Here is a 15,355-nt window from a genome sequence, read left to right on the forward strand (position 1 = left end):
CTGGGAAAACTGACTTTCCCTCGGGTACACAGTTCTTTCCATCAATCCAGGGCTAATCGTGCTTTTTTCTTTACCTAAAATAGTGTCCTCGGTTCACCCCTCTGTCCACCCTCTTTGGGAGGCAGGTCAGTTTTCATTCCCTCCGTATTTACTCTGGCTTTCATTCTCTTGAGAATTTCACTTGTGGGTATGACATAATGTAGCTCTCATTATATACTCTAAAACTGTCTATGTGCTTGTCTTCTAATAAGTACAAAGATAGATTCTTCTATTTCCCCACAGAATTAAAGTTTAAATTAAACATATAGGTGGATGCAAGTATCTGGGCATTGCTTGGTACTGCATATATATTTGCAATGTTTCATATAATTACAGAGTCTCCTCCAAAAACTGTATACTTTTTTTTAAATCATTTTTTTTTTCAAGGAAGCATTCTACTTCCATTTTGCAAGCAACCTCAAATATTTTTTGGGTTCTATAAGAGCAAAACCTGGTCTCTTCTGTACAGATGATAAAAGATATAAATTGATAGCCAGCCCAGCACACACACAGATTTACACGTATATTCATTCACATATCCTGTAATTCAAATCAGTAACGGTAAAAATTTTCAGTCTTACCGGTGATGAATGTATGCAGGTGAAAACAACTATTAGGTACACTTCACCTGTATGGATTTAGCCAAATTTGGGAATGAGCAGTGCTGACAGACATGTCGTGAAACGGAACTACCCACCTATTTCTGATACATTTGTTCCAGAGAGTCCTCTAGGAAAATGTGGGTCATAAAACTAATCCAACCTTGGCTCAGCAATTTAAGTTAATGCACTGAAAGTAGTAAACTAAAATCCATTTGGTACCATAATGTTTATGTTTATAATTACGAAATACTGAAAGCAACTTAAATGCTAATAGTTGGGAAACACAAACTGTGGTTTGTGTTATGTCAGGCTGGGGTTCAGATCCCTTTTTTTTTTTTTTTTTTTTTTTGAGCAAATACTTGACCAGCTCTGCGTTCCTAGGCAGATTACGGAGCTCTCGGCATTGGTTTCCTCTCAGTGCAGTGGTGAACTAGACTAGATCCAAGGGCTGCTTCTGCTTCGAAGAGGGATGAGAATGGCCATTCCGTTTGGGTTTCAGCTCGCTTACTTTCACGTTATATTCCGACTGAACCAGTAAACACATGGTACAGGGGAAAGACAAGGCATTAAGGAAGTGAGTGAATTGGCTCTCCAGGCCCCTCTCGTGGAGGCATGCCTGGAGTTCGGTGGGAACAGGGTGAGGAGGCTGCCGGTTCGGAGGCGTTGGAGCAGAGGCTCGCGGCCTCGTGCACAGTCGGGCTGGGGAGGGCCGGTCCGGGGCTGTGCATGTGGAATTTGCTTTCACATCTCATGCACATCGTTTCTTCTACTGTATATATTTTTTTACTGTGTAATTTGGCCCTCATTAGACCTACTATAAACGATTTACCAAAACACGATAACTCTTGGATGAAATATATCTATATCTATATCTATATATCTATATCTATATATCTAATTGATATAGATATAAAATAAGATTTTTCTTCTTCAATAGGACATATCCAAATTCTATTTCCTACAGAAGGTAAATGAAAATGACATTGCTTGTTTGGTCCCAGTGAACTAGACCATACACTGAGCCTCTCCCTTGGGCATCTTCAGCATCATTTTCAGATTTGGGAGTTTTGATGTTTGGTGATTCGTGTCATCTGGAAGATCAAATACGGAGGTGCTAAACCGTATTTTAAAAACCGCGCTGCATGTGCGACCTCGTTGGGAAACCGTCCGTGACAGGTGAGCAGGTGTCACGAAGGCGGCCTTCGCGGACCTCTTCAGATCCTCGCGAGGACTAATTGTCTGCGAGTCTAAGAATTGGCGGCTATTGCCATGTCACTACTGTATTTCAGCAGTAAGACGCCATCGATTGTAAGTCACAGCATGATTTAACGGACCGCTTGGAAAGCAGAAACACTGCCAATTAAATCGTGACATCAGGCTTTTTTAATCCCTTGAAGTGTGTAGTAATTATCGAAAGAGCTCGTTTAGGCTTATCGGGACATACATTTTATGTCACTCTTCCACCTGGAGAAGAAGAAATATATGAGCCGCATAAACTGGGAAAGGGATTCCTGACACGTCTCCACATTCAGGGTTCGATTCGCCTGCCTCTCAGCTGTAGGTCATTGCTCTACTTTTCTGCACAGCATCGTCCCGTGTGCCCTGAGGGAGGGCGTCGTCGAGGCAGCATTTCAGAACGTGCCGCTGTTGCCTTCGTGATTTTTATTCTGAGTCTCTGCTATTCATTCTGAATGAACATTTTCCTTTCCGATTTAGCTCAGTGCTTCATTTTTTTCCCTCGGTCCAGTCATATGTTGCTAGAAGTTAAGCAGCTTCTGTTCAGAGTCAGCAGAAACTTTTAGGCGAATTGATGTTTACAGGTTTAATAATAGTCCGACGTGATATATTAATTACTCGATCACATCTGTTCCGGGAATTTGGTAATTTTTCCTACTTCTGTTGTATTGCTTGGCATAGGATAGTACTCTGCGTGCATGTATGTCAGTAATAAAACGTAACATTTTTCCTATCTGTATCTTCTTATCTTACATCCTGGAAAGCACTTAGCTTTTACCTCGCAAGAAAATAAGGAATTGCTGTTATTCTTCTGTCATGAGTATTTGCTTTACCAATTTCACTGAAATCAGTGGTTTCATGTATTTTTAGATGTGTTTTTTCCTGGGTTTGGCTATTCCTTGAGTATCAGTGGAAAAGTTGATGTTTTTAGTTTATTCATATGGTTCTTTTCTTGTCCTAGCTTCAGTAAAGTTTTCTCCGGGCTTTGCCCGATACGTGGGTACCTGGGGAGTCTGTGATCCCGTGTGTGTTACGGTTCCATAACAGGAGTGGTTTCTCCAGGTATTGTCAGTAATGAGTCCTTGAAGTGAGCATCTATAAGTTAGGTTCATCAGAGTTACGTTTTTAGGGGACACGGCATCCCCAAGCCATTCCTAGATGTCAGTTTCAGTAGTCTGTGCAAGTGCTAAAAGCTTTGGTGGACTCTCTCTAAAGTTCGACCCATCTAAACCGACACAGATCATAGTGCCTTTTGATTATGCAATAACATCTCATTTAATTATGTGCAGTTATTGACATGAAAAAAGAAGCTAATTTAAATTTTGATTTCATGACTATTTTAATTGCGACCTTACATTTTCTGGGGGAAGACCTCATACCATGTTTTCCAAGGGCCAGTTTCGTAAAAGGAGCCCAAGATGATCTGATGACAGTAGATCGAAAGTACACACTTGCCGTGGGAAGGAAGTGCTCTGTAGCACCGTGGCCCAGAGCCCCGGATCTGGAGCCACACAGTCCTCGATCCCTAAGGGCTCTCACTTTTAATAAGTGTGTCATTCGTAGTGAAAATACTTTGCATCTATAGCCTTAGTTGGAAGTCACCGTACCTACTTCGTAGACGAATGGTAAGAATTAGCCAGAATAACATTCGTAAAACCCTTAGCACGTTTCCTAACACATGAGGTCCCCCAGTTTTACTCTCGTTGCTGTCATTTCTGCTACGGTTGTCATTCATAGGGACCAGTCTAGAAAAGATAAACTTTTCGGGAGGATCTTACACATAAGAAGAACAGTATGGAATTATGCACCTGCAGTCGCTAAATGTGTCTCATTAAATCTACAAGCACCTGGCAAGGGAAATAATTTTTCTGTTTTTTTTTTTTTTTTTTTTTTTTTTTGCTCTGATGAGCAAACTGAGACTCAGAGAGGTAAAACGAGTTTTCAGAGACATATGGCTCATAAGGAAAGGTGCCACAATTCAGCCCAGGTCTCTGACTCCTACTCCAACGCACTTTCCATGACCCATGCTGCCTCTTACGTGGAGATAAATAAGCCAGAGTAAGTCACTGTGCGGTGGTGAATAAGGGAAGGGCGGGTGGTGCACGTTAGGCCCCGCAGGCAGCTAATGACCTTGGGGTGGTGGTGGGGGGAGAAGCATCAAACTCAGGACTGACTTTCCTGGGCCTCTGTTGTTTCCTGGATCTCCACCTGTGATCACTATCTTGTTAGCTTCCCTGTACCTTCAAAGAAATGGTTTTTATATATCTTCCTAGTTAGTCTTATGGAGATAATTGCTCCAGATTATCTAATTTACCATCACCAGAAGGAGCTTTCCTCTGGAATCTTCCTGATCAATTTGACTTTCCACTCTTAATTTTTTCGTAAGTTGCTATTGAATTGTGCATTTGACGAGAAGCTTTTTCCTAGAGCAACTGTTAATGCTTAGTCTAGGTGATGGGCACTGTGGGACATTGTCGATGTTTTGTTTTAAAACCGAATATGGACATGGACTGTAGACTAGTGGTTCCCAGAGGGTAGGGGGAATGGGAGTGGGGAGGTAGAGGGGTAAAGGGGGGTCAAAGATAGGGGAGTTGGGGGAAGGTGAAGTGGGTAAAGGGGGTCGAATACATGGTAGCTGAAAGAAACTGGCCTTTGGGTGGTAAACAATAGAATATACAGATGTCAAATGATAATGCATACCTGAAAATTATATAATTGTATTAACCAATGTTACCCCAGTAAACTTAATTTAAAAAAAACAAATTGAATATGGCTATCCATATTCATGATAATTCAGGTAATCTACCTGGTGTTCCTCTATCTAAAGCTTTGGGTTCAAACGCAGAACATAAGCTTAAAAAAAGAGGATCAAACACTTCCTAAGGTATCAATGTCTAATCACTATGTTGTACACCGGAAACTAATACAATATAGTAAGTCAATAGTGATTGGAAAATAAATTTTAAAAAATTTAAAAAAATGATTTTTAACTTATGGATAAGTAAACCAAGTTGGTCACTCATATCTATGACCTAAAAAACCAATGATTAGAAATAAATTAGTGAATGCATACATTAAAAGAAAAGAGGATCAAAGTAGGTTGTTTGAAAGCAGCCTGTGTTTTCTGCTTGTAGTGCAGCTAAACTCTGTCAGGGGTTTTAGGTTTTAAAATAGCTTATCTGTAAGGTACTTCTCACATCTGAGATTCTAGATTTCCACATAGTTTTGTTTCACATTTCATCATTTAAGTATGCTACGTGTCTGATCAGTGAATTATCACACTGCATTTTTATTTAATGAAACACTCATTTCAAAGGCTCTTCGTTTGTCTCATAAACATTCCTTTTTCATTATTGTACTTGAGTTTATATAGCAGTTTAGACCCTCCAAATAATAACTCTATATTTTAGTAGCAATCTTGCTGAAGAATTGGCATCATACCTCATTATAGTAAAGAAATATTCATGCCAAATACCTAAACATGACATGATTTTTCACTAGATCTGCAAGTTGGCAATGGGAAAAGCTATTCTGTAGAACCTCTATATTAACTAAATGCCATATCTACTTAAATGATCTAATATGCTACTGTAACCTACTCGTGAAAGCAGTAGCTTGCTTCGATGAACAGTCTATAAAGTAGTAGGAGCCGCTTTCCTGCTGTGGTGACCACAGAGTTCACAGATGCCAAATACGCACAAGGGCTCTGGCTGGTCCTCCACGGGTCTTCAGCAATGGCTGTGAAAGCACCTTGCAAAGGTGTCCTCTCCAGTGACACATGGGTTACTATTCTGTCTTCATTTACTTCTTCCAATTATTATTGAAATACAAATTCAATTTTAGATATTTGTCGAGTTTAGATTTTGTCAGTTGCATAGAGAGATACCTTTGTAGTAACCAGTGGTTTATCATTCTTTAATGATTTGGGGTGGGAAGCTATTTTTATAGTCTTCGACATCTCTTAAAAGGATTTTCGAAATCAATCTAAAATAATTGATTTGTTTCCTCATCCGCCTAGTGGCATCTGTAATGGGTCAATAGAGTGAAAACATTCTCTAGTGGATAGAGAGGCTGCACTTTGGTCTGAAGAACCAGCTGTGTAAGACTGGAAGGAAGATGTGTGGTGGATGTGGAGAAGTGCTCTGTTCCCTCACTGTGAACTAAAAGTGTGTAGTGCAGCTGCCAAGAGAGCAGAGGCGACCAGAGGCCAGGCTGGCCGAGGGACTTCTCAGTCGACGGGAGGAGCTGCTGGGCCCTACCCTGCTGTGCTAGGCCCAGCCTGGCTTCTTGGTGTCAGTCTGGGATTCTGTAGTTAGCCGTGTAAATTTTTAAGTGTTTAAAATTGGAGCTCATCCAAAGACAAGAGGTCAGGACAGAGAGAAAACTCAAAACCGTGTTTATATATGGAAGAGCCAGAGATGTTTATTCTGGAGGAGAGGGTACAGGATTGCCGTCTTCACAGACAGAAGGGGCTGTCATGTGGAAGAGAGGCCAGATTTATTCTGCACGACTCCGGAGGGTAGGACAAGGGCCAGTGGGCAGATCTTGGCTCAGTATAAGAAGAGCTGTCTGTTGGCTACACATGTCCCTGAAAGTAATTAACCACCTCCAAAAGCAGTAGTTTTGGATCCTCAAGACAGCCGTGCCTAGGCCGTGGCTGCCCTTGCATAAAGGATCCTGGTAGAATCCCACAAGTCTGGACTAACGATCTCCAAAGTCCCTCCAGCGCTAAGGCCGGCTCTATATCTCACCGTCTCTCTGTCCAGGGAACACATCTCTTGACCACCTCTGTTTACCAGGCGCAGTGTGGAGAACTCCACGCCCCGTAGCTGGGCAATCAGACAGTGAGCACGGCACAGGGTGGGCAGTGCTGTGACCAGCGGGGTGTGTGAGGTCTCAGAGCCCCCAAGAGGGCCCCTGGATGCTCTCCTTGGATAGCAGAGCCTGCGCCGAGCTGTAAGTGGGAGTCGGCCAGGCCCAGGGTGGAGACGGGGCATTGCAGCGGGGGGTGTGTGCGGGGGGGTGTTCGAGCACGTGCAATGGCCTGAGCGAGGGGCCAGTGGACAGAAAGAACGGAGCAGGGCCTGGCACAGGAAGGACTTTAAATGCTCACCTGAACGTCTGGGCGTAGGAGTCGAAGTTTGGGAGTGACCCGGTCCGATCTGCATGTTTGGAAGGTGGCTAGGCTGACAAGGTCGAGGACGGAGTGTTGCTAACAGCGAGGTCTCTAGGGGCTCCTTTCTGACTATCGGGTTTCTCGCCTCTTATGTAAGGGGCTTGGGCTTTCCGCGTTGTTCTATGAGAATAAATCATTTGCCGTCTTTATCTCTGATGGTCAGGCCCATGGTGCCCTAGGTCTTACCAGTCTGGGTACAAACAGAGTCACGTTGGCAGTAACACTCAGGTGCACTCACGCTTCCCTGTTGTGGTGCTTCGGACCTCGAGACCCCTGTAAAATCCTCCCCCATATTCCCTGGGAACCCCCGGGGAAGCCCGGTGGGAGGTTGTGAGCAGACCTCCTGATCCTTGTTCTGTTGCTACCTGGGGGTGCCGCCTCCTCGTGCCTGTCCGGCCGGGGCTGGGGCCCTCCCCGACCATGCTGGGGCCCCTGCCCAGCATCGCGTCCCTGGGGCTGCAGCCGCATGTGCTCAGGCGTCAGGCACTTCTCGAGGTCTTCGCTGCAGCACAGCCACGCTGTTCGCAGCAAAAGTGGGGTGAATGGCCCACTTCCTTTCCTTGTGTCACTTTTTGTCACCTGGGCAGTGAAGTGGGATTAGGTAGGCTCATGTCTCATGAAATCCCTCTCGAAATAGGTTCCTGCAACCCCAAGGCAGTGGGATCAATTGCCAAGAGACACCAAGGTTTTCTCTCCATTCCAGCTCCTTCCAGATAGCACCCCCCTCCCCGCCCCCCCCCCCCCCCCCCCCCCGTCTTGACCAGCTCCCCTTCAGCAGAAGCATAAGGCAGAATGCACTGAAGGCCTGGCAGCTTCTCCATCCCGATTATCAAACTTACCTGTGTCTGACATGATGATTGTTACTGACTGCTCGCACCTGGCCCAGGCCTAAACGCTTCTAAAGTACATCCCGTTTAATCACCCAGCCCTTGCAGGTGCAGACTGTTAGTATTCTCGTTTGTAGATGAGGATGAGGCTAAGAAGCATTAAGCAACTTGTTCAAGGTCAAAGAGCTGGCAGAACTAGAATTCAAAACCAGACTGGCCTGGAATGTTCCAAGCACTAAGCCCTTAACAAGTCCCTAACACTTGAACACACAAACACTCATGATCTTCGTGATCTTCTATTGAGATAACGGCGAAGTGCCTCCTTTGTTCATTTATCATCTTTGCACATATTCAGAATTGGCTTTTCCATCCAGGGCTGGGAAGAAACGGTGGATGCTGCCATTTCCCACCTCTTGAAGACCTGCCTATCGAAGAGTTCAAAGGAGCAGGCCCTGACCCTCGGCAGCCGACTGGACGTCCCCAAAGACACAAGCCGCCTGAAGAAGCACATCACCTTGCTGTGTGATAGGTTAGCCAAAGGTGGACGCCTCTGCCTGAGTGCCGATGCCGCGGCCCCGCCGACCATGGTCATGCCAGGTGAGAGCTCCGGGGTCACGCCAGGTGAGCGCTCCGGAGTCATGCCAGGTGAGTGCTCCGGGCCCTCCAGGTGAGTGCTCCGGGGTCACGCCAGGTGAGAGCTCTGGCCCGGCCTCCTCAGCCATTGTTGTGTATATTTATGCATAATTCAGCCTCTGAATTTGGCGAATGATGGAATGGGAACAGCTCATTTGGTGTCATGGGATTCTGTATTCTATGGGTTGGAGCATTTTTTTCCCCTTACTCATACACAGGTAGAACCTCACTTTTATTCCAAAATACTATTTTGGAATTGGCATTTTAGAATAGAAACCCCTTCCTAGAAACACTTCTAGTGGTTCGTCTTGATTTGTCATCTTATTACTGTTCTCCTAATGGTCCTTCGGCTTCTACTCGTCCACCGTTACGGGATGATTTTCCTAAGAAATAAATATTTAATTTTGATGGATAGTAAATGAAAAATGTTCACTATAATCGGCCTTGGCATATGGTTCTTCCTCCTTCCTTGACAATTGGAAAACCAAAGGGGGCTCGAGGGAAAAGGACAGGTATATAGAAGAGAAAACTTACAAAAGGAGACGGACTGGGCCGCCGTTGGCTGGCGCGTCTCTCAGGGCCTTCTCCTCCCCCGCCCCCGTCGGAGCTGCCTTGGGAACAGCCGTCCGGAGTCCAGTGGCAGTGCCGTGGGCCAAGACCTGGGCACCCGGCCAGAGCAGACGCTCCCTTCGTTACGTTTATCGATTATGGAACTTCAGTCATCTGTTTAAGTGACCTGACTTGGAAGCAACTCGAGGGCCGTGTCTGTGTAAGCCCTCGGTGCAAAGAAGGGGAGGAGGAGAAGGAAGGAAGGGAGAAATGAAAAAAAAAATGAAGGAAGGTAGGAAAATGTAATTGCTCAGGAACCAGGGCTCTGAAAGCCAGCTCCGTGCCGCGCATGCCTGGCTGGCCAAGTTCGTCCGCCGGGTGACAGACTGTGCGCGTGTGAGCTTCGCTGCCGCGTCTCCGTCACTTGCTTTTACTTCGATGGCCCGCTCTTTGCTCTGGTCGAGTGACATTCTAATCATGACGGCGACATTTTAAAGAACTGTTCAATCAGTGCGCTTTGTCATTGATCTGCTCCCTTATTGCCTATTAGGCCTTTCCTTCCTAGAACTCAATTTTTTTTTTTACATACTTATTTCTGTACTTAGCACAGTTTTGAGGTAGAAGAAACATGCAGAATCTTTACTGTTTTACAAATAGAAAGTAGAGTTTGGAAAGCCAAATATCTTGGCCAGAGCTGCCCGGTACCGGAAGGGTTCGGCCGCCAATCCAGCCTCCGAGCCCGCGGTGCGCCCCCCACGCCGACGACAGAGACCCTTCCAGCCCGAGCGTCCTCCCGCGGGAGCTGTTCATCCTCTGCCTTCATGTCACGTCAGTCGGTCTAGCAGTGTGGGAGGAAAAGGCAGAAATAGTTCCACGCAGTCTCTTCTCTTTGCTCTGAGGAATATATTGAAGATTTATCTTTGTTCTGTGCTTCATTTTCGTTACCTCTGTAGGTGACATGGTACCGTCATCCCAGAGACGATGATAAGTGCTGTGAGTTTTTTCTGCTTCAAGCTGGCACTGTTAGTTTAGCTACAACAGTCGTTTCAGAATACGAGCGGCGTGTTAGAAAGGAGCGGATGACTGACTCGTGAGTGTCCAAGTTCTTTTCACAGACGTGATCTCTCTTTAACAGCTGGGCAGGAGCTCAGCGCTCATCCCGGCTCACCTCCCTCCCTGAACCGAGGTCGCCGGCCTAGGAAGATGAGGTGGCTGAGTGCTGAAGGGCAGGAGTGAGTGTGATTTACCATGTTCCCTATTAAAGTGCAGATGGGTAAACATCTCAGAATAAAAACCCCTTGGTCTTCTAGCCTCGGGACTTTACGAGCCCAGCACCTTGGATGTGCCTTTCTCCGTAAAGGCCACGATGACAACATCCTCCCTGGCGTCCCGAGCTTGAAAGTCTTCCCCACTCGGAATGACCTTGCCGACTTCTCAGCCTCGCCTCGCCCCCGCCTGCCTCTAGCGACCTGCAGGTTCTCTGTCAGGGTTTAACGTGAAAAGCATTCACTGTGAGCCGCTTTTTCCGGGTGAATTCTTTTTATTCCAGAACCATCCGACTTGCATGTCTGTCGCTCCGATGTCTGCATCTTGCTGCTGGGACATCGTACGTTCGTTAAATGTCTTTTCTTCTCAGCTCAGGTTGTGTCCATTGTACCCTGAGAGAGAGCGTCACAGAGGGCCAGCAGGGTAGCATTAAAAAAAAAATCTAAATGTGAGTGCCCTTAGCGGCCCAGTTGGCATTCTCACACATGTCGTTAACCTGTGTCTTCCATGCAGGTGCTTGAGGCTGGGATTTCTGTTAGATTGCTGGAGGCCTCCTTTTAGGACCTCAGTGCCTGTGCCAGTATTTCAAAGGCTCTCATTACAGCCAAGATTTGAATGTCTCAAGCACATATGCAAAACACAATGCATATTTGGTTGGGCCTAACCACGGTGTTTGGTGACAGCATTTCGACCTCGTCAGCACGGGAGCTTTTATCACCTCTGTATGGGTTTTTAAACTTTATGTGATCTAGGCGATGCTCTGCCCACCGAGAGGTGGTATGGATTAGTGATGGCTCATCAGATGGAAGCCTGGAGAGCAAATGTGGGCCCCACAGCGAGGCAGGCGGGGCAAGACGGGCAGGGGAAAAGGCCTAAAGACAATGCAGGGCGTTCAAGGGCCTCCAGTGAAATTCTCCTAATGTGATCAAATGAGTCGGAAGTCGTAATGGGCCATACCTTCAGCTGTAATTTCATGGGCGCTGCCAGATTCCAGGGCCAAAAGGAAGCCAAGAGTGGGGGAAAAAGGAAGCAAAGAGGGTTCCATCAGTAAGACAAGTCTTTTCGAGGATGTGGGTTAGAAAGCTTATTCTGAAGTGTGGCGCAAACCACCTACGGATTAGTATTTTGTGTGTCTTTACTACATTAAGTGATGGGAGAATATAGAGAGTTTAAATCTAAAGAAGGCATCTGTTCTATCCTTTTGGGAGATATAATTAAAACTCCCACTTTTTAATGTTTTAAATGAGGTAACGAGTTTTTTTTTTTTTTTTTTTTAACCTTAAGGGCTGGATGTTATTTTGAGGCTACTTCTACATGACCCGTTTCAACAGAATTTCAATTTAGTTCTCTGAGGCCTCACTTAGATGTTGGATCAGACAGTTGGTATTTACTTTCATATTGTCAGTGTGATTTAGCTGTTGCTTTTATACTTTATTTGAATTTTTATAAATTTGAAATCTTATATTAAGGAAATTTAGATGAATTCAATATAGGAAAGGCTGCAGGAAAGATTACTAACTGGCTTCTGAATTGATTTCTTTTACACAGAATGTAATACTTTGTCCATTTTTTAAAAAGAACAGACTCCAAAGTGGGAAAATGCTGTAGTGAGGTAGACTTTGACGTCAGAAGCGCACGGGCTCTCGAGCTCTCTTGGCCTTTACTAAGTGTGTGATGTTGTGAAAGTTTCGTATCTTGTCTACTTCTCGGTTTTCTCAACTATAAATAGGAATAATAATGGTCCTTTATCGCAGAGTCATTGGCCAAGTTAAACACAGTAGTATGTGGAAAGTGCTCAGCAGGGGCCCAGCACATAGAAAATTTTCACTAAATATGAACTTTTATTAATAATAATTATAAATACTCATGTAAAATCTCAAAGGTATCTGTGAGGACTTGACAAAGGATTCTGGAGTTAGAAGAGTCAAAATATAAGATCAGACAGGAAATTTCTTAAGAGTATAAAATTTGCTTTTTCAGAATATTTATTGTAAAGTAACAGTAAATTGTAACACTGCAATTATAAAAAGAGAGCTTGATGTACCAACTGGAAAGTTCAAAATTGATTAAAGTATGGAAGGGTTGAGACTAATTGGTATCAGAAGAAGTCCCCGCCAAATGGGAGCTCATGTTTCATTTTTTTCGTTGGTAAAACAAAACGTTTGTTTGAAAATAAGTAAAATTAGAATTAATAGTAAGTTTACTTCGTCATATATTTGCTGAAATTTATGACCACAATTATGAACTAATTCTTAGCGACAACCATGAAAGAATCATGCAGGATATTTATTTTTGTTTTTACTTTGTTTCTGGCATGATGATACACGCTTAAATTTGACCATACCGGCACCGTTACAAAGAGTGTCCTTTTTTAGGAAAAAATGTTCCAAGGCACCATCCATTTTCCTAGGAGTCTTTCCTAATCTTTTGATATTCAAGTCATTTTCTTCAGAAATGTCTGCCATATCCTCATTCTTGTCAGTTTTGTTCTCTTCCTTGTTAACTGGGCCGATTGCCAGATTTTCACCGTCACTGTCCTTGCCTGTGACAAGAGAAGTTCTCCATTAACGCTTTAACTACATTAAATCTCGTGCCATTTGTGAGATTTGTAATTTCCCTCTGCAGCCAATTTATGCTGTATTTGCAACAATTTTAAACAGTTGGTGAGAGATGAACTAATAAAAAAATGACAGTAGGGAGGATTCATCTAGGGTTAAATGTGAAAGATATTAGAGTAGAGACTAATACTTTATAATTGGTCAATTAGTTTTTGAGTGAAAGTCTTTGTGCTATGCTTCTACTTTTCTATGACTACAGTTGAGATAATTAAAGCTTCTATAAGTAGGAAGATCCACCACCACCTTGCAATAATATATGTAAAAATTTAGAATGTGGTGATCTGAATTCAGACCTCTTATGCTAATGTGGCATTTCGAGCAGTGGAGAGAGAAAAAGATGAGTTAGTTAAAAAATGCAGCTGGGAACTGGCCAATCATTTGGAGGAAAAAAACCAGATCCCTTATTCCATACCATGTGCCACAGTGCATTTCAGATGGATAAGAAATTTAAGTGTAAGACAACTAAAGCACAAAAACGTGGAAGATAGAGGTGGTTCTGTAGTTATGGAGGCAGCCGGAAGTGTATAAACCAAGTGGTGTGTTAATGGTAATTATCCTGGGTAGTGGAGTTACAGGTGGTGTCCGAGCATCTTTCCGCTCTTTCTCTTCCATATATTATGTATATTTTACTACAAATAACTTATATAACTTGTAAAAAAAAGGGACCATGATAGAAAGTACCAATAAGAAAACTACTATAATTGTATCAGAAATGGGAGTAAGGAAAAAACAAGGACCAGTTTTATAAATCAAGAAGATTAATGGCTTTTTACTTCCCACAGGAAATGTCATTCCAGGGCAGTGACCATATGTTTATGGGGCTTGTTTGTACTCCAGTTCTGATAAGCGAACCCAAGTCCTTCCTAGCTCTCGGCATAAATGCGTGCAGCCGGGCTACGGATCCTGCCTCCTTCCCACCCCTGCGTCTCCTCTCCGAAAGTTGGTCGAATCATGCGCGTTACTGCGCTCTGAGTAGTTTTTTCACCTTTTCATGAGTGACTTCATAATTGCTAAGTCCGGTGAACACTTTGCCTACAACCCACTGGGCTGTTCTGCAGAGTTTTACGAGACCGTTTCCTTTTTAGAACATTCTCATTTCTCGGCTTCTTGTTCGCCATTGGAAACTGCTTTTGCCCCTCAGGTCTGTCTTTTTCAGTGCGCTTTGTGGCTTCTTGTCCCCAATCCTGTCTTTTGACTATAGGTGTTCTTACTTCATGCTTTCCTGGGCGACCTCATCCAGCTACCGCCTGAATTCCGTGTCCTTCTAAGTTTGCATTTTGTATCTGGCTCTCTTCCAGGCATCACATGTCTCCCTCAGGACCCCACAGGCCTCTCTGATTCCACGTGGCTGAGTGAAATGCATCTCCCATGTGTCCGATCTCAGTGGGTGATACTATTCAGCGCCTAGGCCAGGGACCTCAGGGACAACCTTGGCTGTTTCCTTTACTCACCGTGTCCAGTTAGTCCCCAAGACCTGATGATGGCACCTCCCAGGTAGATCTCTCTCACTATCCACACTGCTATCACCTGGCTCCATGCCCTAATTTTTTATTTTAACTATTAAAATGACCTACCAGTAGTCTCCTTGTATTAAGATTCCTCCTTTATTTGAGAACTCCCATAGAAAACAGACACGTTATGAATGTCTATAGCAGAATTATAACCAAAAAGTAGAAGCACTATCAAGGATAGAAGAAGGTCAAGGATGGACCTTCCGGAACCAGGAGGAATGATACAGGGAGGCAGATAGAGGTAGAAGTAGGCTCTTTGTTAGGGTTCGTATTTGTTTTCTTTTTCTTTTCTTTGAAAAGATAGCTACAGATGTTTAAAGATCAGGGGGTGGTGACGAGATGAGACTGATAAATTCCCACATTCAGGTTAGATGGGAAGCCTTGAGGAGGCAGAGAAAGAGTCTGGAATACAGGTAAACTGAATGGATTTGATATTTGAGGAGAGAAAAAATTGAGAACCTAGATATAAGTTGGGAATGTATGGCGGTTTTAAAAAAGGAAAGTTTAATGAAGTCCAGCCACATGAACTTTGAAGTCTTATAATGACCCATGAGAGACCAAGAAGGGGTGAATGGTGAGGTGGTAAATTAAGGTCGATTTGCTGTAGCCACTGTGGGAAGGACAGGCTCAGCCGTGGAGCAGTTGTGCAGCTACTTACTCTTTCGGAGCCAGCGTTTCCTAGCTTGAAATACTGAGATAATACCTCCTTGTTCCAAAACAACGTGCTGCTTTAAAAATCAGACTACATCGTGCACGTAAAGAAAGCATTCAGTTATTAATAGGATGTTCATTCTTATCCATTATAATAGGGAGTCCACAATGGGATGAATGGAAGGTTAGTGGAAGAATATTTGAATCCAGGATTCAAGTTGTGTTTGACAGGAGAAGCAATTAGTAA

The 15,355-nt window shown here is 44.1% G+C and overlaps 1 protein-coding gene across 5 annotated transcripts in view; it reads left to right on the top strand.

Annotated features, from left to right (window-relative positions):
- The window catches only part of BBS9 (Bardet-Biedl syndrome 9), a 301,889-nt gene that overhangs the window by 249,534 nt on the left and 37,000 nt on the right, over window positions 1-15,355 (top strand). For all 5 annotated transcript variants that reach the window (XM_016160080.2, XM_016160100.2, XM_016160068.2 and 2 more), the window contains one exon: window positions 8,255-8,477. In XM_016160080.2, the coding sequence (XP_016015566.2) occupies window positions 8,255-8,477 (223 nt within the window). The remainder of the gene's footprint in view (window positions 1-8,254; window positions 8,478-15,355) is intronic.

The sequence above is a fragment of the Rousettus aegyptiacus genome, unplaced genomic scaffold (genome assembly GCF_014176215.1).
Source record: "Rousettus aegyptiacus isolate mRouAeg1 unplaced genomic scaffold, mRouAeg1.p scaffold_m13_p_13, whole genome shotgun sequence".
Classification (NCBI taxonomy): Eukaryota; Metazoa; Chordata; class Mammalia; order Chiroptera; family Pteropodidae; genus Rousettus; species Rousettus aegyptiacus.